Source organism: Cephus cinctus, unplaced genomic scaffold (assembly GCF_000341935.2).
Source record: "Cephus cinctus unplaced genomic scaffold, Ccin1 Ccin1_scaffold0114, whole genome shotgun sequence".
NCBI classification, from domain to species: Eukaryota; Metazoa; Arthropoda; class Insecta; order Hymenoptera; family Cephidae; genus Cephus; species Cephus cinctus.
This window is the reverse complement of record NW_014332849.1, coordinates 92,308-117,414: the sequence shown is the minus strand read 5'-3', so window position 1 is coordinate 117,414 and position 25,107 is coordinate 92,308. Positions and strand designations below refer to the sequence as shown.

The window sequence follows — 25,107 nt, the reverse complement described above, 5'->3', positions numbered from 1 at the left end:
CGACTACGTTGTCGGCTACGGTAAAAATTCAAATATATGTATATTATCAAAAGAATTTCTGCACTTCCCAACTGTATACGTTAATTTTATTATAATAATTATGCAAAAATGATTTAACAAATAATAGTTGTCTCCTTAATCTAAATCTTGCTTCGCGATGGAACATTCAAATTCTATATTTCCTAATGCGACACGAATGTCTCTAAATAATTAAGAACTCTTGCAGTATCTTGATTAAATCGTTCAGAAGATCTTTTTTTTCTTCCAACGACTACAGTTGCCGTAGTAGCGCTAGTGTTCAGATTTCGAAAGAGAAGCTGTATGGAAAATAAAAATAAATATGATTTAGAAAAAAAAATGAATACATCGTGTCCTTTAACAAGCATAACTCAAAGTAACACAATTATTTGTTTAAAAAATCATATTAGACTTACCATAACTAATCGCACGAGATAAACAGCAAAAGTAAGGAATGAAATAGCCATAAGTGCTCCTTCTAATGATGGAAATCCTAAACTGTCATCATCACTTTCGTAATGATCTCCAGAAGCACCTCTTATTTTTCTGGATGGTGCTAAAGTAGCAGCTAATCTAGATTCTGTAATTGAATAAATTTACTTCAATGATTAATTCAAACAATTATATCAAATGCCAAATTGTATTAAAATCTTCCTCTTACCAATTTCCATCATCAAAGTTCTCTCGAATGTTTTCAAAAATCGTATTTTTCCCTTTAGTGTAGCCGGTTGCGATTTTAAAGTTTGATGAACACTTTTCAAGGTCTCCATTGGTAAATAATCAAAGAACGATGATTCGTGATTTATTGTTTCGTAGCGCGAATTGTCACTTTCGTTGATAATTATATTTTCCGTAGTGGACGAAGCATCATTGATCTCGAATTCATTCGTTACCACTTTTACAGGCGATTCCATTTGAATCTGCATATCATCACTATATTCATCTTGTTCGATATCGATCGATACATGATCATCGTCGTTATTATTATCAACGTCGCTATCATATTTACCATCAAAACTATCTTTGATATTTTCTTCATTAAAATCTATTTTACTATCCTGTGGTTTATTACTAAATGGCGAATTACTTTCTTTGATTCGAACTTGTGTTAATGATTGTGACGTCAGATCCGTGCGATCATTAATTATCTCTTTTACTTTATTAACATCCGTCATACGAACCACAGTCGATCTACTAACATTTCGTAATTCATTACGAATAGGATTTCCAAAATGCATTTTATTAATTTGATCGTGTCTAACAGGCAATCTGTAAACTTTGGATTCGTCTGAAAATTGTGGAATTTCCACCCACTCGGCAAAGATTACATTCCTGGACGAGACGAAGAAAAGAAATAAAACTGTCGATAAATACTGAACAAACATTTTACTTATTTTTTAAAACTGTCATTAAAAAAAAAAACAGATATATATTATCCACAACCGTCGCTCTGAAATTCAAATGAAAACTGAGTCAAGTTACCGCTTAAAAGCGTCGTAAGAGCAAAGCAATTATTTCAAGTAGACTTTTTGTCGTTAAAAAAAAATACATAGTCTATCGCAACAAATAAAAGATCTTCTAACATAATTCAAATGCCTAATCCAATCGATTCTCATGTCCTAAAAGAATACATAGTTCTTACAATAGTTCATTTGAGAAATCAATCAAGAGACGTTATTACATTATACCATATTTTACCAGTGCGACATTTCTGGAACACAAGTATCTTTTTCATTACTATAATTCGACCGGTGGCTTCTACTCACCATGAAGAGGAGATTACTCGACAGGCTTCAGAAACTTTGCAACGGTATATTCTGACATCACAGTTCCCCCTTGAAAATAACTGTAAAAAATATTAATAAAATTTAAATTCCTCCAGTCGACAGTTACATATTCCTTGAGAGTAAAAAATGTTTTTTTTTTTATTAATACGTTGTGCCCTTACAATAAAAAGGAGTACAGGTGTATCTCAATATTTATATGCTTTGTAACAACCTTTTAATAATACTGTTAATGTTAAGCAACACGCAAATTCCTACATAGCGATTCAACGATATCAACCATAGACCTTTATACATATACTCTTATACATATAGCAAAGAAATATGTAGAAATATATGTAATATATGTGAAATAAATATATATATATATATATATATCTCAACAAACAATAAATAACAGTTTCAAACTCGGTGACATAATAGTTATGCACGTCAGGTATTTTGCAACTGTTATATCCCTTAACGTGACGTTTTAACATTGTGAATATGTAACTGTTATGACATTGTTTACTGGGATATATATGGAAAAGCAAAAAATTCTGAATTTTATGAAACCAGCCGACTTAATTTTTTCTTTAATACTTCCTTTTCTTAGGCCCGTTTTTATACGTATGTATATATATTTTATTTACTATTTTGTCGACCGGTTACTATTATAGATGCTATAATTATTATCGTTTACCGTCAAATTGGTTCTTACTTTTTTAAGCGTTAATACAGTTAGAGAATATAATATATTAAATATTTGATATATCGATCAGTTTAAAAAATTTGTAACGTCAAGAGCTCTCAAAGATATAATTTAGTGTTGTCGATGGCGATGATAACAGATCCGTCGAAAAACATAATCATTTTTCATTATATACCTATATAAACTTCTTGTTTTCCTTGCTTATTCTTCATTGTCGTAATTATCAAAGTCTGCCAATAGTTAACTTCAGCACGACGACATGCTCTTGTTTCACTTTGTTTTATCTTAAATTGATAAGGCAGATACAAAGATGCGATGAAATGTAGTTTCCTGCAATGTAGGCTAACTCGTGTATACGCGTATAGTTCTTAATAATTTATGAAAGATTATAAGATAAGATAAAGTCAAAGACGAGAAAAAAAATAGTGGATACCTCCTTAAATATTTCATAGAATTAGCATTCGTTTCATCACGGTGGATCCGTATGTTATAAAGTTAACCATTAACGTTCGGATGTTTCTATATAATGCACGTAACTTGCATCATTCTAAAGAGGGATGAAAACGCGTTGAAAGTCGATATATTTGAATATTTAGATAAGTTACCTGTAAAAGTCGTTATCGCCAGTTTTGAACACATGATAAATATTCAACATTCAATCGAGTTCTCTCTCTGTTTCTTCATAGAGTAAAGTGAAAGAATTTCCATGTAAGATCAACGGAAAACGGGCGAAAAAATTAAAAGAAGCTAATCGTGCGAAGTCTCCATGGACGAAAAGACGATCCTATAATGCGATCTGGATAAGTATACCTATGTAATAATATGAGATACGTATTTATACGTAATTAACAATGGACGTAACAAAGAATCCGCGAACATTTAAAAAGCGCCATCGACATAAAATACACGTTACGGAATATTCGAACAATTAAGCTAAAATGGCAGCCAGCGTACAGTCGATTAAAGAGATATTATGACACATGACGTAGCATTAAGGCGCATAATTCAATTTGAATATACAAAGACGTCAAGTTTAATTTGTACAAGTGAAGCGAGTAAATAAAAGGAAATGCCAATTGGAATTCAATATAAAACTCTCGAGAAATTATGTCGTAATCTTTTTTCGTGACATTTTTAAAAAGCTTTTGGAATGTTACGAGTTCGCAAAATTACAGGTATTTACCAGGAACTAGCGTTATGAGTTAAAAGCAGACTCGTTGATATTTGGCACAATTTACTTTATATACGCACTCTCGGCTTTTTCCTTCTTTTATCGCGTGCCATTTCTTTCTCTTTCCTTTTATTTACTGCGTACCCACTTTTTTCCTTTTTCGATTATACAGACGAAATTGAGTGAGCGATAAACCAGTAACAGGGTGCACGTATGTACATATCTAATTACGAATTTGTCCGACAGTAATTCAGATCGTTCGTGGATCGTCCATTATTGTACTTTCTAATTTATCAAAAATCTTTATACAGAAAGAAAGCAGAATAGAGTTTGATTAAATTGTAGGAATAAAGCTGAGCTGTATAAATAATTACTATAGCAATTATAATAATTATAAGTGCCGTATATCAACCTCGTAGATACAAAGTGATGGTCGAAACTATCATAATAATTGGAATGGATAAAATCTTGAATTACGTCAATTATAAAAATCGAACTTTCGTACGACTTTAATTAGACGAGTGAGAAGAAATACTTCTTTGATTACTCTCTCAATTTTCATTGTTTCTTGTTTCTTTAAACATTCACGGCCATTTCATCTTCGCGAGAAGTAAACTTAAGCGAAACGTAAATATTATACAATTCTCTTGTTTGTTTTCATGGACGTGCATATGGTAAATTTTTAAAAATATATTTATAATGAGTATTTTTCAGTGTAAATCACGAGCACAGAAATACAATTTTTATCGAGACAGGAGAACAATGCGAAGATATATATATATATTCACATGAATAATTCTATAGCATTCACATGAATATACATATAATATACATGACCAAAATTTCAAAATTATAAAAGCGTGTAAATAAGGTAAGCGCATTTGGTTTTACAATAAAAATAAAAATATAGTTTGAAACTAATAAGATTAATGAATATTTTGTTAATGAATCTGCATTCCAATTTGTCTCGGATCTAAATCAATAGAACGAAACTTCGTCGCGCAGACACACACGTGATTAGGACAAAAACAGATGACTTAACTGTATTAAAAAAATAATTTCGGAAACAATAAGTAAGATAAACTTTATAAACCTTCTCCAAGAAGGCCACGTTAAATAGAATGTTGCGATGCATTAAATAATATCATTAACGTTAAATAATATCAAGTATAATTCTCAGTGGCCAAGTAAATTACTTTTTGTTCCACGAATATTAATATTATATAATATTGATTCGTGTCAAATCGGCTTGATCACGCCTGAGATGATAATAATAATAATAATAATAATAATAATAAAAATTATAATTAATCAGATCCCACAACCAGGTCACAACTTATGTTTCTGTAACATAATGAGATATATAAAAAGTAATTAAACGCCCTAATCTACGATTACAGCGTCCATAATAACGAGCATTTCTAATAAAATTGATTGAAACGTACTTTTTATCCCAGATCGTATTTTATACGTACGTATATACGTATTTTTGTTATGTATGCGTCTATGCGTTATTAATAAACGTACATATAATTAAAACTTATCCCTTAATTTAAAAAAATTGTAATATGCAAATACAAGTGTCTTCCATTTGACGAAATTAGTATCGGAATTCATTCCTGATGAGTTCTGATATTTTAGAAAGATATAGACAGTGGATTAAAATTGTCGCAGATTAAAGAAAGTATTACTTGAAAATTCACTGAGCGTAAACTACTGAATTCGACAGTAAGACGTAATACTATTGTGCTCTTTTAAAGACGAAAAGTATACAAAAACCGCTAAAGATGATCGAACAAATAGTTTTTACCAATACCAAAAATCTGTATCAGTTTGATAAGAGTAGCAAACGGTTTCGAAATTATGAAGGAGTCATTTAAAAAAATTGCACGTCCCCAAAATATAAGTAATTTGAAAGACACGTAAGTAGACAGTAAATCCTGACAGCCGAATATCGAAAAATCGAATAGGCAGGATAGTAAAGAGATGAATTTGCGTCATGACGCAAAGAATACGTCGCGACTCAAAGAATTCGTCAGGCGCGAATGAAGCGTCGTAAAGTAGCACGTGCACTGCGTGGCCATCCTTTATGCAGTGGAGTCGGCGTCGAGGATGACTCAATATTTCTACTCGCCGGAAAGTTATGTCATGCGCGTTGACCAGCAAACGTCATCCAGCGAGCGTCATCGCTTTCATGAGTCAAATAACGACAGCCAACCTGAGACTCGAGTTCGCGAAGATCGCACCATGTTTGATAATCCTATATAAAAATAGGCATAAGATAAAAACAGGACGTTGTATCGGTAGATGAAGATTTGAAAGGGATTTGATAATCATATATATAGAAAAAAGAAATACTCACTTGTAACCAAACATGCTGCAAGCTCTTGTCGACTGTGTATCGTTTCCTCTGTTTGACTTGTAGTAAATTATTAATCAGATCTATAGCTGTGAATGAAATAATTCAATTAATTTAATTCAATAATATAAAAGCAATAAGCGATCGCATATTATAATTAAGGTAATTTCTAATTCTCAGATTCTTACCATCAGATGAAATCTCTTTCCACGGATTAGGAGGATACATAAAGGCGGCATTTTGAATTTGTTCATTGATATCCTCATCCTCGTTGAAAGGAAACGTACCGCTTAAGGATACGTACACGATTACGCCAACGCTCCACATATCTAATGACCTATTGTACCCTTTATTCCTCAGGACTTCCGGTGCCAGGTACGCCGGTGTACCTACAACGCTTCTACGAAAGCTTTTCTCGCCAATTATCCTGGCAAAGCCAAAATCGCAGAGCTTCACCTGGGTGAAGTCGCTATTGCTACTTAGTAAAACGTTCTCTGGCTTCAGGTCGCAGTGTACGATGTTCTTGCTATGGAGATGTTTCAGGGCAACTAATATTTGCGTTATAAGGAATTTTGTAATTCTTTCACTGAGACGTCCTTTCTCAGAATTCAAAATCATCTCCAACATGTCTCCTTTTAGTTTTTCCATCACGACAAATATCCGTTCGGGCGTCTCGAACATCCGCTCTAAGTTGACAACGCCGCTGTGAGATAAATTTTGCAAGATAGCTACTTCGTTCTTCAACTGTGCTTCTTGTTTCGTAGGAAAACGTAATTTGTCGATGACTTTTATTGCCACTGCGCGTCCAGTTTTTCTATGCACTCCGCCATAAACTATTCCAAACTGTCCAGAACCCAAAACCTCATCCGGAAATATTTGATACAGCTGGGACATATCTGTTATTCGCTCTTCCGGTTCTGTTGACTGTTCTTGATCTAAGCAAATTAAAGCGCAATTAGCAACTGTAATGGGTTTTTCATAAATTATGTTTAAATGTTTTAAATATATTAGATTGTGCATACTCGCTGAACCGGAAGTGACGGGCATCAGTGCTTGACGGATACTTGTTTCCCAAGTTCTAGCTATGTACGCCCCGACGCCACTTTCCGGAGGCGGAAGCTGCCCACCTACATCACCGTATAGTGGATCCTCTCCAACGTAATAATCTACATTGGCTGTTCTTAGCTCGAAGCAGTGCATTGTATCTAAATAGGCGAAAATCACTTATGATAATATCCATTAAAGGAAGCAGCGTATATAAGATATGAGAACTTACGAGAATATGGAACTTTGGCTGTTTCAACAACTAATATTTCAGATAATGGAATTTCTTTGTAATACTTTGATCCGCTGTCACTTTGGAACAATGTGATAGCCTTTGTATCGAGCCTCCAATAATGTCTCTTTCTCTAAAAAAATGATTGATATAATTAAAAAGACATAAAAATAACGATACTTCAATTATACTTATTATTGTTTAATACTTACGACTGGATCACGACTTGTGAAATGTACCATCCAGCCTTCCTTAAGGACTTTGGAACCGCGCCGTTTTGTGTGCTTGACGCTCTGAACTATGCGCATTAGTGGGATGTTATTGCTTGGCGATGAGCTGCAACTAGTTTTGCGTAGAGAAAACGCAAGAAGAGACAGAAGTAGAAGGAAACAGAAAAGGAATATTGTTAGGATAGAAACAGATTGGAGAGCTTACTTTTCACAGAAATAAGTGATTACCTGGAGGTTCTTGACTTTTTAAACTCATCGGAGGAGACGTCGTCATGGCTTGGAATGAGGTCCTACAAAATTGTAATAATTAAATTAAACTACGCTGTTACTAGGAGATATTTGAATTAATTCTACAAATAGATTACAATTTATCTTACAGTATATCCTCCGTTGAGGTTACTTCCATCTGTCTCGTGTGTCGAATGGGATGGAGGCGGAGGAGATTCAGCATCGCTGTCACCATCACCTTCTTCATTTCTTCCATCATACCGTCCTTCGGATTCACTGCCAACACCACTGTCAGGATATTCGTTGCCTATCGAATTATCAGTATATCAAATGTACAGAATAGTCTACGAGAAGTACTGAATTAAAAAAATTTCTATCGCTATATGAAAATGTGGAAGTTGTATTCAATACCTGCACTGTCTTTTGGATTCTCGCCAGTGCAATCCTTTGGAATTTTGTCAATACATTTTTTATGCGCATTATATTGGCAATCCTTGCACTGTAGACCTTGTTTAAAGAGGCCACGCAATAATTTCTTACAGAGGCCGCAAACTGTCGGCCGTGTATATGTATGAACGACAAAAGTGTGTGGAATTTTAATGCGTGTGGCTATTTCACGTTCTACCCAGACAGGTCGACCGCCTAGTGATGGAGATCGTGATTGCTTTGGGGTTACTATGCTTGGAATCGCCTAAAAATAGATATTGCAGTTTTGTAGGAAATAGCATAGCGTGATGCTTATAATTATTTGTTAAATTTAAGCTGATTCAAGTTTTTACCAATGTACTATTACTCTGGCTTGCATTAAAAACGTTGCTAGCACTGTGATTTGTATTATTGTCATCACTGGCACTTGCCAAACTACTGGTTGAACCCTGACTTGGTGACCGTGGCACATGCAAGAGGGTTGAACTCCGTCTTCTCTGATTTGCATCTTGCGAACAATTGTTTGGTATTTTGATTACGCAACGTTTGTGATAGTTCATACCACATCCTGAAACGAAAGTCCATTGCAGAAAATGGATTATAGATACTTCATCTTCTGTCAAGTGGACGCATGCATTTTAAAGTAATTACCTTCACATTTTAGTCCTTGTCGGACAAGGCCAAATAACATCTCACCACAAAAGTCGCAAAATGCTGGTGCTTTATACGAATGAACTGTTAGAGCATGGGGACGTATGGGAACTTCTTCACTTGGCACTTGAGCTGTGCAATAATAATAAAATGCTTGAATGCATACTTTAAACTATTAGAATCAGCTGCATCGACATCAGTTGAAATTCAACTAAGGATTAAATGCCCAATTCAGATATCTAATTGTTAGATGTTCCATTTGATCCTTCGTTAAATTTTAATCAAAGTCAATGCTCCTATCTCTTAGAAGTGACACTTGACTAACTTTACGTAGATATTCAAGTATATCTTTGTCATCATTGCTATCATAATATCTTTGATGAAAATATCTTACCTGTGAGTACAATCTCCACTAACGTTTCATCAACCACTTCAGTGGCATTTGTAATGAGCTGTAGTATATTTGTTGAGTTATAATCATGCTTGAACAACAGTAATCTTTCGTTGAGCTGACTCAAGCCATGATCGGGACACTTGGTGTTGATAAAATCACAGGCAAAATCTTTGAGGGCTTTCAATGTCAAAGCACTGGCTTCAACCGTAACAGTATCACGAATTAATCCAAATTGAAAGAGGAACGTGACCTCTGGTCCCTCCATGATTACCTGAGTCCAGTCCACTAGAAAAATTACATTAAAAATTAGCTTATTAAATAAAAAAATACGTTTTAATTTTATAATCTCATACAAATACATTAGCTAATCTGTTACATATACAACAAATATATTTATACCTTTCTTATACCAACGCTGTGCTTTATTTCTGTGTCGTTTCATTTTTGTAAAGATTTTAATATACCTTTAAATCCGTCTGAATCAAAAGTTTAAATATTATAATCAAAACTAAAAACTACATCAATCATAAAACATGATTTCAAAATCTAGCAATCTAGTCACCGACTAAATGAAAAAAACAATTCAATCATGGTATCAGCAATTAATGTATTAATACAGAATTATCACCACTAATATCATCAGATTTTGTGCAGGATAAAACAACAATTAAATAATCCCAAGATAAAAGAACTCAATCTATCACCATTATCTTACAATCACGTTTCAAATAATGATTACTCAAATAAATTCATTACATCTGAAATTACTGGCAATTATAAATATATAAAAAACTTCTGCATTGTAAATTTGATATGATAACATTCCATTGCAAAAGAGAAACGATAAACTATATTAAAATTGTTTGAACAGACGTTAGCACAATGTTTTATATTGGACTGAGCCCCTTTTAGAAGCTCGTTCGAATTAAACAGGACGTATTAAAACGAGCACGGAGTCGTCAATGTGACAAAAACTAAAGGGGTTCGACGAGTGGCACAAGCAGCTGTGATAAAACGTATATAAGAAGACTATTTGATTCTCGTCGGCCAGGAAACCAAGGATGAATAAATCGATTAAAATTTATCAGCGAAATTTCAAATCGGACGGAATAGATTATCCTCATAATTGACGACAAGAAATAAAAAAGCAAAATACTAATCATTAAGAAGAAACAGCAACAAAAACAACGAATTGTAATCAGTTATTATATAGTTGATCCATTTCTATAATAATTATCATACAAGACAATATCCACATCATATAAAACATACAAGAAAATCTAATTTTTAACGTTCTATTATGTACATAATTAGCATTACTCATTTAGCAGTTGTACTGAAAATATTATATAAAAAATTAACACAACTTGATGCACTTAGGCAATTTTAAATTTACAACTGCCAAATATTTCTTGTTAAATTTTAACACACAATCGACTATGTCCACTATAATTTTTCTCGAATTAACATAATGTATTTACATTGGCATAATACTTTCTTATGTAAAACACACAATTCGGATTGTTATTATTTCCACATATAACAAAAGAGAATCGATTATGCATTTATTGTGGAATAAAAGTATTATCTTCCCTCGATTCTACGGCGTCTGGTAAACCAAGTAAATATATTGGAACTGGATGAGTAAGGTAGATATAAAAAGGATTGCCGCACCCGGCTTAATGTTATAGAAGAATAAGTGCAAAACATAACAGAGAGGAAGAGATATGCACGCATGCACGCACATAATCTTCCGCAAGAATAAAGAATCTCGATCAGCGTAAGAGGGAGCATCTAGGTCGTCTTTAAGTAAGTCAATTATCTTCTGATGGATCCAGCTGTTTGATTTTTAATTTACGTAATAAGCGTTAATGCATAACCGCAGTAAACAGGATCAGCAGAGCATAGGTAATTAATCAAAATTAAATAACAAGTGTCATTAATTTAGCGTTCACAGCCAAGGAGGAAGTAAAATGACAAGCAAGCAAAAAAATACTCCTTGAAAACGAACCAGAAAATGTGCCACGCGTGACGGTGAAAGTGACAAGAACGTTAAAGCAAAATGATCAAAGCCTAAAATAAAAATACATATGTAATTGCAAGTTATTACTAAATCTCTACGTTAAATTAATTAGTACCTGTTTACATTTCGGTACCTACTTTATTATAATTGCCACTGTAGTTCCTGGTTACACGATGACAGTCACGTCCGTTGAATTTTTTTTAACAGGTAACTTTACACAGCAAAGCAACGACTTTTTTTTTACAAAATCTCAAAAAATAAGTTGAACGCGATGCCCGAGGCAATTAATTAAAAGAGAATAAGCAACGTAGTTGATTTTAAAAACTCGCGTGGAGGCTACCAGAATAAACATCCCAAGAGATAATACAGATGAAGGCGTCACGATTATTTATTTCCAGGCTGATTTGCTTTGAGAAGTAATATATGTATATTTGGTGTAATTAAATAATTGCATGCAGATTACGCATGCACACTAAAGTCACTACCGATCGTGCCGGCTTTACGATGTCACGTATGTTCTGTATTTTAAATGATTTGCTTCACTATTGTATCCAGGAGTTAGTGACGACGGTAACGATGCATGCGGTCGTAGAGGTAATACTGGCTGCGTCAAAAGTACTCTGACACACATAGATGGCCAATGTAAGAATTTTACAGTTATCTCACGGAGCCCGACCCACCTTGCTCTCTGGTAGCAATGTACGACGTGTCTGGGAGCGTTACTCGCAAAACTTCTGCTCACCCACTGGACATTCCTGAGTTCAGGATGGTCGCGCCTAAACGGCCAGTGCTTCCCCTATGGTCAGAGTATTGTGTATAGGTATATACTTCTTTTAAGAAGCACTGCATATATTGCACTCCCTTCTTGTCGATATGATCATCCCGTTATGTATCTGATAAGTCACGATAATTTATTTAAACTTTAACAGGAATGTTGGTTCCGAATATCTATGCTAGCCACTGACATAGCGACTTATGATTCTCACTACTCAACGCTAAACTCACTGCTACTTCTGACGATGGTACCGTCATTGACTTCGCCATCGCCATCGCCACCATCGCCGACGCCATTGTCGTCACATAGTTGCCTCCACCATCTCTACTGTCACCTTCCGTACTGCTTACACTGCCACCTATCTTGTGTTTTTATCACTTTTGGTACAGCATCTTGTATCTCGAATTGTTTTTTTTTTTGGACATTTTGTTTTGTGGATTGTATGTAGTTTGCTTAAATATTGACCATTTTTTTGGGACAATGTTGAATGTTTTGAAAATTCGTATTGTATTTCATTTAGTTGTGCAATAGAATAGCTTATACCTTGTTTCTTTGATATTGCGTATATGAGTTTGTGGTAATTTGACAGTCTGACCTAATTTTAAGACAGGCTTCAATAAATAATTCTATTCATAATTTGCATTTTGTTTCAATGCCTTAATAGTTATATTCATTTATTGTCATACAGAAACAAAGGCATGAAAGAAAAGTATAAACAGTTTGCATAGACATTTTAAGGTATCGGGTGATATATTTTATGATTCCACAGACTTGGCTGCAGTTTCAATGAAATTTGCCAATTTCACATCCCTCTTAGATAATCCATTTACATCATGAGATGACAAAGTGATTTGTACTTTGTTGTAAACATTAAACCACTCTGGATGATGATCCATTTTTTCAGCTTGTAATGCTACTCTGGACATAAAACCAAAAGCCTGTAATTGAAATAATATTAATTATATTGTATCAACTCTTGATTACAATAACGTCATTATAATTAATTACATCAATACTTTTGTATTTATACATCTACAAAGATGGGACACAGAATAATTATCTTTACCTGATTGAAATTTCCAAAGATAAATTCTTTGTAAATTGCATCCCTTGTTGGCTGTACCGTCCATCCGTTATTTAATATAGGTTTAAGATCATTTTCTCTTTCTTCTGCGGTAAGTTTTCCCTAAAATTATATATGAATCATCAAACATAAAACTTGCGCGTGATTCAAACGATTGACATTTTTGTTTATTAACAAGATTCAAAATAATCACCGTATACGGAGGCTACGCGTTATAACATAATTTTCGAAGAAAAAGTGATACTCCTTATCATTCAATTATCGCAGTTTTATAATTATCCAAAGGTTACGAAATTCTCTTTCCTCCTTTCCTTTCCTTTTCTCTTACACAATTACGAAATATCGATTGTCTACATAGGCGGGCAAGTACACCCATTTACATTTATTTATATTACGTTCAAAAAATGGTATTTAAAATAGTAAATTTAGATTTAAGGAATGCAAAGAATATCGGCTCTTTGTGCGAATTGTTATTTCGTATTCTTTTAATTATAAATGGATATCCTACTCCAACAAGTGTCCGACCGTAAGTACATATTACGCGTAATTAATAAGTAATGTATCGTAAATGTAATTTAAAATTAATTTACGTTAATAATCAAATTTACAGATTATTCGTTGTGGTTGACTAGTTACTGTATCATATTAAAATCTTACCATTTTAATTTTTCGTGAAGCAACAGATGCTGTACTCCTTTCGACACTTTTAACCAGCGAAACTGGTCGAATTCTCCCACTACTCAGGATCCGATGCAACATGGCTGCCATACCGAGTTAACCTCACAATACTTTTTTGTTTTAATTCTTGACGAACTAGTTAACGATACCAAATATAGGTTATTTTATGATTTTCCTCAATGACTCAAGGTCTTACGTAGGCAACCTAGAGGAGACGGAAGAAATTTTCTTTCTTTGAATAACCACGTATTATACCAAGTTGATGCACAAGCGTATTCGCGTACCTTATCAGAATTCGCAAGAATAAAATAGGAGAATGTTGAATTAAATTATTTTTAGATTCATTAACATTAAGTAGTACATTATTAATTTATACTTTATTGTAGATTTTTAATGGCTACCCATGACGATGCGGCAGAGCAGTAACAAAACCACTGCCTGATCTTATCAGGGTTCAACAGTATAGAATATATATGAATTGATTTGAAATTTTGCAAAACAACATGCTTATCGTTTATTTATTTTTGACATATTAGGTGAATATGTTATGTTAAACAGTAATATAATTATTGTAAAGTAATTTGTAGAACTTGTACCTGTGTTAGATGATGTATTTGTCGAGTTATCAACAAATAAATTATAAAATACAAATATAAATGTACATATTTAGGTGAAATTTTATTTCTATTGAAACATGATTCGCTTATATAATTTACTTTTTCCTGCCTTTTTTGAATGTAACTAATTTTGCGGGTAAGGGAAGCTTTAAGACAACTACACTTTTATCACTTTTCAAAGGTACTGCACCAAGCACCCTCGCAAGATCTGTCAGTCTTTTGCTACTTATCCGAATGTTTACTATACTGCTGAATACTTCAATATTCAAGCTAAAGTTCAATATCGATAGACCTAAAACCATACAGTGTAGTATGGCTTTATCCCTCATACTGGTTGGTCGTTGCCTGAAATAAAATAATTTGTTAAAGATAAACTTCAAAAGTATATTGTATTCGTATTAAATACAAATATTTATCATCATACCTGCCATGGGCGCTTGACATACTGTAAGACTCTATTATATGATCATTTATTAGCCTCGAATACGGACATATTTCCACACCACGTTTTTTCGCATCTTTTATTGGCATATTCAGCCAAGTCGCAACACAATCAATATATAATAAAAAGGCAACTTTTACAATACTCTCCGATTGCTTCTTTAGATAGTTCAACGTTTCCGTAAAGAACTTGGATCTCCTAAAAGAGTAACAATATAAGATATAAAAATTAACTCGATATTTGGAAATAAATAAAAAAGAAATGCATACCCTTTTACATTGCTTTCTAATACATCAGTAGCCGCCTCATATAAAGTTTCTAATTTGCTTTCAGGAACAATTTCATATGGATTGTATATTTCTGATTCTGTGCTGGCATTCCTGTTGCATGTTGGTACATTTGTATTCCCTATCGATTCATCATTTACAGATGGCAATGTGAGATCTGCTTTATCAATTTCCACATCTGCAAAACAAAAAGAACTTTCCATACAGTGTTGCAAAAAATAGTATATGATACGCAGGCGTGCGGATTGGTGATTCCTACTCGTGTGACACTCGTGAAACGTCACACTCGTCAGGAATCACCAATTTCCCGCACTTGCATCATAATGTACTATTACATAACTAAAATACTGCATTAATTACTTTCATAGAACTCATACAAAAATTTAAGAGTTTCAAATATTTATACAATAAGTTATGAACTCTTATAAGGGTGTAATATAGAAATCTTACTTGATACAGTCTTCTCAAGCTGTTCTTTTACAGATTCAACATTTACTTTCATTCTTTCGTATTGCTCCGTTCTACGTTTCATTCTTTTAGATCCAAACTGCTTATTAAGCAAGGCAACTTCATCACCACGTGAGATGTCCTCGGTGTTATTTTTACTATCTAGAATAGGCGAAACTTGCCAACGTTCTGCTTGAATCAACCGAACCTTTCCAGTTCTTTTGTTATGTATTGCAAGCATCGTGTACATTGGTTCTTTATTAAGATCAGGTCTATAACCACTGTACACAATCCGACCATTTGATAAAGCAAGCATTCTGTTCTTTTGGCTTTCATCATAAAAAATATCACACTCCATCTTTTTTGCTTCTGCATCCTTAAGTTCCCCATTTTGAAAATTTACTGTTAGCATAAATTAAATATTATAGACATAATAAGTTATATGCAATAATAAAATTTTTATAAAATCTTTTCGTACCAATAATCGGTTGAATTTTACTTGGTTGAATCCGCACATCGTCAATAACAGCTTCATTTGGCCGTTTCATATTTTATTATAATTATTTAATTGTAAAAGAAAAGTGTATAATTCACATGCACCTTGTCGCATCAGTCCACGTGCGCCGTTAAAACTATCACCACCATGAAGTGACATAAGAGTCAACTGGAGTCGACTATAAATCGACTTACGGCAATGCAATGCTGCCTTAAAATAGTAAAAAAACAAATAGCAACACAAAAATTCGATTTAACTTTTGCTTAGCACTTATAACTACTAAAAGTTATCTGACGATACTGACGAACATTTTCGATTTGATTATAATTCTAAAGGAAAAGGTTCATCATATTAAAAAAATACATTTCATTTCTTACTGTTGGCTAATCTGCATTCGCGAGTTATCAGGAGTCGGTAACCGGTAACGTATGAAGTAAGCCAACTTCACTGCCACGTAAATAAAGAGCGTGTCAAAGAGAGCGAACCCGAAACTTTCCTCGAGTATTCTTGAAAATCAAGAAAAATAAAGGTACGGCACAAAGCATAACCAGCAAAAGAAACACACCGTTCAATATTATCTATATTACTCATCACCAATGTTCATTACAATGTAAATTTTACGAAATCAAACGTTGCATACCACAAATGAATTTTCACCACTAAAACTCATCTAATTGTTCCAGATGATAACCGACGTACAGCTGGCCGTCTTTTGCAACATTTTGGGTGTCAGTCTCTTCTTCCTAGTCTTTCTATTTCATTATATAAACGCCAATTATTCGAAATAAACGTTATAAAGAGGTTAATGCATACGACCGTAACCTCAAAAACTTAATGGCAGAAGATATTCGCTATAATGGTTTCAAAAAAAGTTCATACGTTTCCACGATGTATATTAATTTTTAAAATACACCAGTAACATATTAAATCCGTTAATTTATTTTTTCCTAATACAAACTACAAGAATTCGAAGATTTATTGTCATAATGAAATACATTAAGCGGTATCAAGAGATCACCAAGCTTGTGCACACAAGAATTTATGGTAGGGGAATCCCTTCCTTTGGACGTCGAGGTCGAAAGCGAAATGGTTACGCGGTATTTCTTAAATGTCGCTGACGACGATTAGTGCTAGCAACACCGTGGATAATCATATCACGTGGAAAATATATTTCACTAATCGCACTAATATTTACTGTTTCGCAAATTTCCTTAATATCCACGAATCTCATTTTGTACTATATGAAAACCGCCTTAACTGTTTAACGGTCAATATTGTAAAATCAAATTCCCACATAACTAGTGCGTGGATATTCTTTGTTTTAATTATACTATTGTTCATTTTCTTTACTTGTACGCCTTATGTATTACAATTGGCTTGTGTAGCCTTGCTGTGACGTTAACCCGCCTCTAGACGACCGGAAACTGTTCTACATATACAGTGTATTTCAAGAAAGAGCATCCGCAAGTTATTCACGCATGGAGTGGAGAAGAATCGTTTTTTAAGCTTTGTGATTCAAGTCTAGTTCCCACTTTATTTGTGTTTACCAGCTTTTATCATTCGATGTAAAACAAAAATGTAAATACACGGTGAGCTTTAAAATTGCATCTGATCGTAAATATCACGTAAATTGGTAGGAATAGCAGAAATATTAAGTAACAATAGACACCTCGTGTCATATAAAAATTAATTTATCAGAATTTTTTATTCATACTAATTAATATTTAATTTTCTATCAAATCTCGCTAAACAAACAGTTAACGAAACATTAATTCATTACAAGGGCAAGATATCAATCAAAATTGAAACATTCATTTGTTAAGTGTTATCATTCAATGATTTCTAATAATAATTCAATACGTTTGACGATTAATATAGTTTTTACGTGTATCGCTACAATCAAAAGGAAGAAGAGAAGTTAAACAACGAATTTATAAAGAATAAGAAAATTCGGTGGTACTACAGTTAAACGATGAAAATTTTAAAAAATGATATAATGATACATACAAAATAATGTATATCTGTATGATTTTACTGTTAACCGTCGTGTCGCCTACTTCCGTTTCTGGAATGACATTTGAAGAAGCCGCTCAAAAAGCACAATGTCTCTCCAAGTGTGTCGACGTAAGTAATGTTTATTTCCAATAGTAATACATGTGCGCGATAATAAGTGGCAAAGTCATTAGCGAAAAATAAATAATTACCCGTTATAATCATTCGTGACTAATAACTGTATTGTCGTGTAATTTTCCATTATACTTATCTGTTTTGCATTTTGTCAATATAAACCTGTTTTACTTTCTATCTTACCGATCCTTGATCAGTATTACTAATGAAAAAAAAGGAAATTTTTTATTCACACATTATATAACATCACTGTAATAATATATTTCGATCCAAAATATACCTAATCCTACTTTAAGTTTGAATATTTTTAAGTAATCTATGGTAATACTGATGCATGCAAAATTATTATTATACATATGTATATATATCTACAAATATATACAATGTGATAAACGATCATAAAATTTGATGAGGCAGTTACAGAAAGAGAAAAGAAATCTTACAAACCTACTGAAGAACATTCTACGATTATGTCGTTGAGTTGGAACACGTTCGATACTTAAATTTTGAGTTTGTTCAATTTCTTTCTTTTTTTCTTTTATAATCATGAAATAAAATTAAAAATAAATAAATATATACATAAAATAAATTCAAACTAACGTATAATATAATAAAAATTATATAAAATCCGAATGAAAGATTGTCATACAATTTCATGTGTGTAGAATAAGTTTTACTTTTTTCTGACGAAGAGTAAAAACAACTTTAATCAAAAACTAGATTATTACCGATGAGAATTGGTTAGCCGGTACACGATGTTTAAAGAGTGTCATAAGTTTTTATCTTTGTGTAGTACAATTGCGTAGTGCTCACTGAACTACAGACTACCTGAAATAAGAACTATGGATATTGGTGATCGGGTTGTCCTGTTGGGAACGGATCACTGACAAAATGGGGATGGCTGTCACTCTTACACACTAGGCTATTGAAAATAGAGTTGCATGGACAAAAGTTCCATATTTGCATGGTCGGTTCGAAAAGAGTGCTTCTTTCCAGTTATTTCTTGAAACTGCTCTTATTTCTTCTTCTTCTTGTTCCTTGTGGCTTTATGCCCTCGTAGAGGGCCAAGTGCCAGTCTCTAATTTCAGGTAGTCCATAGTTCACTGACAGTGCCTATTAATGTTTCTTAAGCTGGCACATCTCCTCATTGGATGAGGGAGCCATAAGGAAAGGAAGGAAGAAATGTTTCCTAAGAGCACTGCCATGAGCAGAGCCATGGGTCTCTCAATCCCGCGCGAAGGCACACCTGCTGCTCTAGTTTATTAATAGTAAACTGATAAGCCTAAATAAATTTATACTTTTGTAAATCCAACGAAAGTTTGAACAAGTGCTATTGACTTCTCGTGCGAGAAGGAGACGTAAGATTTTAGTTGCATATTATAAAAGGAACGGAACGAAACGCTTTGTAAACAAACGAGTGCGCATGCGCGATCGACTATACGTTTGCCTTACTCTTTTCTCGCTTCGCTTTACCTCTTTTTGTTTTTTTCGCAAGGCAAATACGAAGCCGGACGAGAATATCGTTATACATGATGCATGCCGAGAACTTGAATTACAATTTAGAGCGGTCGAACGATATCGATCTGGGATCGACTCTCCGCGCAGAATATTTATTAATCGTTGAGCAGTGTCAAACTTGTTTTTCCGACTGTTTACATACGAATATAACGTTAGAATACTTAACCGCCATTTGCTGCAATGGTGCAAATCGCATAAACAATTTCTCGTCAATATCTGCGTGAGATCGGTCACGATCAATCACGATCAGCAGTCACGATTGATCTGGATACGGTACAAAATAGTCAGATACATTTTAGAAGCAATGCTAAAACATATCAATCTGCTCGTTACGTTTCAGCAGTGTTTCTAAAACCTGTATGTATTGAAATTAACCATACTGACAATTTTTCATAAACGTATTTTTGACTCTAAAACTTCCAAATGACCGGTCGATGGTACCGGTTAGTGTTAAATTTCGTATGATATGGATCATGATCGATTAGATCTTCGGGCAGATCATCAATTTTTGCCATTCGTTTTATAATATTTATTGTTATATCTTGTTGCCTATACTAGGCGCGAGATTTTTTCGAGTCTATTTGATTTTAGATTATGAGAATATTTGATTTGCAGGAATCTTGCTGGAAAGATTGCGAGGAAATCGGTGACGATTTGTCTGGTATGTATCGTGACGATGGATAAAAATAACATGGTTAATTTATTTTAAATTGTCATTAGGCGTCTCAAGGATTTTTTTTGTCTCGCCTTTATTTATAGCATAAGTATCAAATACAATTATTAAATACACTTTGCGAAACGGTATAGAATATTTATACATATTTTTGACTATTTGAATGTCATATTTTCGATATCCGACGATAAAACTGGCGGATTATTCGAATAAGTATATCGTGGTCGTAATTTTAATCTGATGTAACATATGTAATACTGAATTCTTACAACTTCGTAGAAACAGTCATGAATTATTGAAAGTAAAGAATTTTATATATTCAGACTTCATTTGGGTACTACAACACATATATTTTTTTTATAGGTATTATTTTTTTGAAAGAAAAAACTGCTGCTAATGTTCGCGTTCATTGTGCCGGTCCAAATATTTTGATGATTGCGCATGATCCAGGATTATACGTGATTGAGATAAATGATCAAAATGAGTCTTGGACGGAGGCATATGTCGTGAGTTTTCTTTTCTTGCTAATTTTCATTTAAAAAAACCTGAAATCAAAAAGAATACTAAATTTACACTGGCTATGAATATATTAAAGATCCTTACCCTCTCGTTTCACAGAAAAATGGTACAGTCTCGACATTCGGAAATTTATCAGCGGATACAAGTTATGCATTTCACTTGCATAAGGTTAAGAAGAACGGTTTATATCAGTCGGAAGTAACGCCATGGTTCTCTACAGAAAAAGGTAGATAATTTGTTGTGATTATGTTATTTTCAAATTTATCCATCTACAGGATTATCCAGGCGAAGTAACCAGTGTATGACAGGGCCAACTTCAGTTGATTCGTCTCTACCGTATAACCTCGTATGCATTAATGGATTTCGTTTCAGTCGATTATAAACCTGGACCGGTGAGAAATATTTCGGTAAAAAACTTTATGGCGGACGACACTGACGTAAAACATTTGCAGGCTGAAATTGTATTTGAGCCAGAGGAAAGTGAGTTTACACAGGAATAACTTAAGGGTTATGAGAGAATTCATTGAAGTGTATTTGTTACATTTCAGAAGCCAACTGCTATTTCAGCATTACTATACATCCTTTTTCAAGACACGACATTATGTACATTATGGAGGTAATGTTAATAATGAAAAACTCTTTTTTAATACCTATACAAACGTCAACGAGACAAAGTTGATATAAGCAGATCAAACCACGTTAGGTTGTGACGTTGATGATTTTAAATTTTACCGAACACTTGTGAGACTCAAATCAAATATACTTTTCGTTTCATTTGTCTGGTTGATAAATTTTATGGTCTCATTTTCGTATTGACGAAACAAATTTTGTTGACAGCCCACGGAATTTCGAAGCATCGTAGAGGGATTACGTTACAACACCAATTATACAGGAAACATAACGTCCTATCCAAGTAAAGATATATGGAACGTGGACGAACCAAATAAACATGACTATTGGTTTATGACGCCTTTATGTTTGGATATACAAAAGAATACAAGTGTCTGTCGTGAGTATTGGCGCGAACTACAAAAAAGTTATATGAGTATCTGTCGTGAGTATTGGCGGGAATTACGAAAGTATAATTGTAACTTCTTTTCAATCAGCTCCAGATGATGTCAAGGGATTAGATGCGAAAGTCAAGTGGAACGGAGAATCTTCCGACATTATTGTTTGGTGGGAAAAATCCAAAATTCAACCAGAATTGTATCACGTGGAGATTGAATGGCGGAAGGGTTACGAGAAATACAATACCGATTTAACAGTGCCAGGGGTAAGGAGAAAACTGTGATATTTTTTTCTTTATAATATTTAGCTTCTCTTTATTTAATAGTTTTTCTTATTCATCAATATAGAATACGACTGAGGTTTTCTTTCCTGACGTTGGCGTTCGCGCCGATTCTTCGTATCGAGTTGTCATCGTCGCGGAATCCAATGGTCGACGCACTGTGCCATTGGAAATTAATAGAATGGTGAATAACGTTTCAGGTCTGTTTACCGCACACATATGATTTTTTTTTTCGTCTTATATCCTTCATTTGCGCAGTATCCATCCGTATCGTCATAACTCACTGGACTCGTGAGACTAAAATTTTTGTTCCTTTTTTCTTTCTGGGATTTCAGTAGACACTCCTTATTCTGTATACATTGGGATCGCTATTATACTTTTGGTAATCGCCTTATTAATGACGACTGGAAGTGCATATACGTATTGCAGATACGTGAGGAGAAAACGATGCAAAAAGAAAGTAATATATTTCGAAGTGAGTTCTTTAAAAAATGACGTATGTGTTTATTAAAAGTAAAAATGTAAAAAAAGTATGCATTGACGTATGTCGGTTACTTTATTCGTTTTGACGTTCTTTTCAGACTTTCAAGAAAAAGGATGGGAATTTTGAAACAGAAAAGGACAAAATAACGTCCGACTATATGACTGAAATTAATGAAAAGCTACTGGTCGATGAATATGAAGTGGAAACAGATAAATTGCAAATCAAACAAGTATTAGGAAGTGGCGCTTTTGGAGTGGTGAGACTTGGAACAATGCTTGATAAATTTGATCAAGAAATCGATGTGGCGATAAAAATGTTAAATGGTTATAATTCATTTTTATTCATTTTTTATTGGCTCTTATATATCGATTAAATCTTTATGTGTCATAGAATCTCCGTAGTCGATCTGCCATTAAGGCTTGAATTGTCATATTCTTCTTTTGTTTCCTCAGAGAATCCAACTGCTGATGATGTCAGTAATTTTCAACAAGAAATTATGACTATGAAGTTCACTGGCAAACATCCAAATATTGTATCATTTTTGGGATGCTGCACAATAAATAGTAGCCCTATGCTGATAGTGGAATATTGTTCTCGCGGTGATCTGCAAAGTTATCTCAGAAGGGTATGCAGGTTATTAATGAAATATTCACAGGATGAATAAATTTAATGTTTTTTTTTTATTTCCATAGGCGTGGGAAGAAGTGGGAGTTTGTACGATACGAAACAAAAATGAGTGGCTAGTGAATGCAGACGCATTCTTTAAAAGTAATCTAATCAATATTAAAAATATCGAATAAGACGAATGATCTTGTGTCTTATAAAACTTGTTTTCATTACAGGAATTAATAATTTTGATAATGAAGTTTCTAATTGTCTTTACGATCTTGATCAAGGTACGGCAGGAAACTGTTTAAAATTCAAATAGCTATTAGTAAATATAAAATACAAATTTGAATATATATATTAAATCAAATGATTGGACAGTGTAATCAATTATACCTTACGTATGAAATTTGAACTGTTATTAATTTCAAATACTTTTGTAGACATGCTGAGAAACGTGGAACCGATAACAGCGATGGATTTGCTTAATTTCGGACGTCAGGTTGCCATTGGAATGGTGAGAACGTTTCATGAATAAATCATAATAAATGCTAATACGCAAGATTCGTTATTGTCAAGGTAATAATTAATGATTCTCTGAATTGTCTGTCCTAGGAATTTCTTTCATTGAATCGCATAGTTCATCGAGACTTGGCAACGCGCAACGTACTAGTCAGTGGAGACAAAACGGTCAAAATATCTGATTTTGGTCTGAGTCGTGATATTTACCAAGAAAACATTTATAGAAAACAAGGGAACGGTCGATTGCCAATAAAATGGATGGCTATTGAGTCCCTGACTCATCAAGTCTACACAACGCAAAGCGACGTGTAAGTATTATTTAATTTTCACTCTATTAAAATTCTCCATATGCCATACTTTAACGTATGATTCACCTTGTAGATGGTCCTTTGGTATTTTGCTATGGGAAATAGTAACCCTGGGCGGCAATCCATATCCAGGAACACCGACAAACAGAGTACTGAAGCTTCTTCAATCGGGATACAGAATGGACAAGCCAGAAAACTGTGGAATTGAATTGTGGGTAACGGAAATTAAAATTGAGACAAATATATATATAATTAATTCATCACTATTTTACCTAAGATATCAGATAATGCTGTCGTGCTGGAACGAGAATCCACGATGCAGACCAAGCTTTACCGAATTAAAAGAAAATCTTGACAAACTGCTGGGTACCCTTTCTGAAAAAGAGTATCTGACTCTCATAGGCAATTTTCCTGGGGCTGACGAAAGTTCTGCATACGAGGAATCGTCGTCGGATGATGAGACTGAGGATTTTCGAAAATCGCCAAAGTTACGGTTACTCTCGCCCATGCGTTACGTCAGCGAGCTGCGCAGTGACGATGCGCAGATAACCGATTTAACGCGGATCACTTGACATTTCGAATAAATTCAAATGACAGAAACGTTTAAATTGAATATGTAAAACACGTTACACTGTATCATTCCATTAATAGTGAATAGTACGTTGATACACAAATATAAATAAGTCTAATGTATTATCCCAAAGAATTAACTCTAAGCACTGTATTAAAGTGGCACAGTTTTCTCGTCGAGTCAGCACTTTCGCGAATGACACTTTTTTTTCTTTGTAACAAAACAAGACGCGTTTAATAAATTATTATCACACGCAACGGAAACTCCTTATATAACTTTATTAACTTTATACTGCACTAGATCAATATTTTCAATGAATTACATATTTATAAAAGAAAATTTCAGCCTCGTTAAACTTTAGCCTGCTGGCTATTTTTATTCTTTCGAATCTAAATACTCTTGAGAATACATAAG

General features: G+C 33.7%; 6 protein-coding genes and 1 long non-coding RNA gene across 18 annotated transcripts; 2 read left to right on the top strand and 5 right to left on the bottom strand.

Moving 5' to 3' along the window:
* Positions 1 to 69: 69 nt before the first annotated feature.
* On the bottom strand, positions 70 to 3,223 carry LOC107274803. The gene is made up of 4 exons (XM_025079695.1): positions 3,099 to 3,223; positions 680 to 1,864; positions 435 to 598; positions 70 to 317 (listed from the first exon to the last, which is right to left on the bottom strand). Exons 2-4 carry the CDS (start codon positions 1,401 to 1,403, stop codon positions 183 to 185), a joined length of 1,023 nt encoding a protein of 340 aa, XP_024935463.1. The 5' UTR covers positions 1,404 to 1,864; positions 3,099 to 3,223; the 3' UTR covers positions 70 to 182.
* On the bottom strand, positions 1,919 to 12,275 carry LOC107274795 (serine/threonine-protein kinase D3). Of its 6 annotated transcripts, none has more exons than XM_025092096.1 (14): positions 11,389 to 12,208; positions 9,628 to 9,704; positions 9,229 to 9,513; positions 8,835 to 8,966; positions 8,537 to 8,751; positions 8,169 to 8,448; positions 7,907 to 8,064; positions 7,758 to 7,819; positions 7,512 to 7,635; positions 7,300 to 7,432; positions 7,046 to 7,228; positions 6,212 to 6,958; positions 6,027 to 6,112; positions 1,919 to 5,924 (listed from the first exon to the last, which is right to left on the bottom strand). In XM_025092096.1, the coding sequence occupies exons 2-14, from the start codon at positions 9,668 to 9,670 to the stop codon at positions 5,811 to 5,813; spliced, it is 2,562 nt and encodes an 853-aa protein (XP_024947864.1). In that variant the 5' UTR covers positions 9,671 to 9,704; positions 11,389 to 12,208; the 3' UTR covers positions 1,919 to 5,810. The 6 variants fall into 6 exon arrangements, with proteins under 6 accessions (XP_024947864.1, XP_015609800.1, XP_024947863.1 ...); XM_015754314.2 differs by having other exon boundaries at positions 7,512 to 7,641; positions 11,932 to 12,208; XM_025092095.1 differs by having other exon boundaries at positions 7,512 to 7,641; positions 11,389 to 11,662.
* A 386-nt stretch (positions 12,276 to 12,661) lies between these two features.
* On the bottom strand, positions 12,662 to 14,216 carry LOC107274806 (pterin-4-alpha-carbinolamine dehydratase). The gene is made up of 4 exons (XM_025079698.1): positions 14,073 to 14,216; positions 13,768 to 13,993; positions 13,093 to 13,212; positions 12,662 to 12,964 (listed from the first exon to the last, which is right to left on the bottom strand). The coding sequence occupies exons 2-4, from the start codon at positions 13,876 to 13,878 to the stop codon at positions 12,782 to 12,784; spliced, it is 414 nt and encodes a 137-aa protein (XP_024935466.1). The 5' UTR covers positions 13,879 to 13,993; positions 14,073 to 14,216; the 3' UTR covers positions 12,662 to 12,781.
* Positions 14,217 to 14,266: 50 nt separating this feature from the next.
* Positions 14,267 to 16,268, bottom strand: LOC107274802. Its single transcript, XM_015754337.2, has 5 exons — positions 16,060 to 16,268; positions 15,585 to 15,983; positions 15,117 to 15,312; positions 14,830 to 15,045; positions 14,267 to 14,750 (listed from the first exon to the last, which is right to left on the bottom strand). Exons 1-5 carry the CDS (start codon positions 16,127 to 16,129, stop codon positions 14,501 to 14,503), a joined length of 1,131 nt encoding a protein of 376 aa, XP_015609823.1. The 5' UTR covers positions 16,130 to 16,268; the 3' UTR covers positions 14,267 to 14,500.
* Positions 16,269 to 16,760: 492 nt separating this feature from the next.
* Positions 16,761 to 17,005, top strand: LOC107274807 (dolichyl-diphosphooligosaccharide--protein glycosyltransferase subunit 4). Its single transcript, XM_015754344.1, has one exon. It carries the CDS (start codon positions 16,761 to 16,763, stop codon positions 16,863 to 16,865), a length of 105 nt encoding a protein of 34 aa, XP_015609830.1. The 3' UTR covers positions 16,866 to 17,005.
* LOC107274797 (tyrosine-protein kinase receptor torso) lies at positions 16,997 to 24,950 on the top strand. 6 transcript variants are annotated; one of them, XM_025092098.1, is made up of 19 exons: positions 16,997 to 17,121; positions 17,463 to 18,201; positions 20,338 to 20,383; positions 20,759 to 20,901; positions 21,014 to 21,140; positions 21,287 to 21,394; positions 21,463 to 21,530; positions 21,752 to 21,923; positions 22,021 to 22,187; positions 22,270 to 22,402; positions 22,538 to 22,677; positions 22,784 to 23,009; positions 23,139 to 23,311; positions 23,379 to 23,454; positions 23,529 to 23,582; positions 23,736 to 23,809; positions 23,908 to 24,122; positions 24,196 to 24,333; positions 24,400 to 24,950. In XM_025092098.1, exons 2-19 carry the CDS (start codon positions 18,091 to 18,093, stop codon positions 24,692 to 24,694), a joined length of 2,466 nt encoding a protein of 821 aa, XP_024947866.1. In that variant the 5' UTR covers positions 16,997 to 17,121; positions 17,463 to 18,090; the 3' UTR covers positions 24,695 to 24,950. The 6 variants fall into 6 exon arrangements, with proteins under 6 accessions (XP_024947866.1, XP_015609805.1, XP_015609806.1 ...); XM_015754319.2 differs by lacking the exon at positions 16,997 to 17,121 and adding an exon at positions 17,149 to 17,378; XM_015754320.2 differs by lacking the exon at positions 16,997 to 17,121 and having other exon boundaries at positions 17,149 to 17,655; positions 17,956 to 18,201.
* On the bottom strand, positions 20,422 to 21,754 carry LOC107274809. 2 transcript variants are annotated; one of them, XR_003058072.1, is made up of 3 exons: positions 21,565 to 21,754; positions 20,999 to 21,298; positions 20,422 to 20,940 (listed from the first exon to the last, which is right to left on the bottom strand). It is a non-coding gene; the product is annotated as an uncharacterized LOC107274809 (long non-coding RNA). The 2 variants fall into 2 exon arrangements; XR_001539538.2 differs by having other exon boundaries at positions 20,999 to 21,128.
* Positions 24,951 to 25,107: the final 157 nt, after the last annotated feature.

Coding starts and splice junctions, on each gene's coding strand:
- LOC107274806 (XM_025079698.1), bottom strand. CDS start 13,878: ATGGCAGCCATGTTGCATCGGATCCTGAGTAGTGGGAGAATTCGACCA. Junction 13,213..13,767: donor CTTCACGAAAAATTAAAATG/GTAAGATTTTAA, acceptor ATATAATTTTAG/GGAAAACTTACCGCAGAAGA. Junction 12,965..13,092: donor TCTTTGGAAATTTCAATCAG/GTAAAGATAATT, acceptor TTTCAATTACAG/GCTTTTGGTTTTATGTCCAG.
- LOC107274797 (XM_025092098.1), top strand. CDS start 18,091: ATGTATATCTGTATGATTTTACTGTTAACCGTCGTGTCGCCTACTTCC. Junction 23,455..23,528: donor TGCAGACGCATTCTTTAAAA/GTAATCTAATCA, acceptor TTTTCATTACAG/GAATTAATAATTTTGATAAT. Junction 23,810..23,907: donor GTCAGGTTGCCATTGGAATG/GTGAGAACGTTT, acceptor TGTCTGTCCTAG/GAATTTCTTTCATTGAATCG.
- LOC107274795 (XM_015754314.2), bottom strand. CDS start 9,670: ATGAAACGACACAGAAATAAAGCACAGCGTTGGTATAAGAAAG. Junction 8,967..9,228: donor AGTGGAGATTGTACTCACAG/GTAAGATATTTT, acceptor ATTATTGCACAG/CTCAAGTGCCAAGTGAAGAA. Junction 5,925..6,026: donor TGCAGCATGTTTGGTTACAA/GTGAGTATTTCT, acceptor ATTTTTATATAG/GATTATCAAACATGGTGCGA.
- LOC107274802 (XM_015754337.2), bottom strand. CDS start 16,129: ATGAAACGGCCAAATGAAGCTGTTATTGACGATGTGCGGATTCAACCA. Junction 15,313..15,584: donor GCTTGAGAAGACTGTATCAA/GTAAGATTTCTA, acceptor TTTGTTTTGCAG/ATGTGGAAATTGATAAAGCA. Junction 15,046..15,116: donor TTAGAAAGCAATGTAAAAGG/GTATGCATTTCT, acceptor TTACTCTTTTAG/GAGATCCAAGTTCTTTACGG.
- LOC107274807 (XM_015754344.1), top strand. CDS start 16,761: ATGATAACCGACGTACAGCTGGCCGTCTTTTGCAACATTTTGGGTGTC.
- LOC107274803 (XM_025079695.1), bottom strand. CDS start 1,403: ATGTTTGTTCAGTATTTATCGACAGTTTTATTTCTTTTCTTCGTCTCG. Junction 599..679: donor AACTTTGATGATGGAAATTG/GTAAGAGGAAGA, acceptor ATTCAATTACAG/AATCTAGATTAGCTGCTACT. Junction 318..434: donor ATCTCGTGCGATTAGTTATG/GTAAGTCTAATA, acceptor TTTTCCATACAG/CTTCTCTTTCGAAATCTGAA.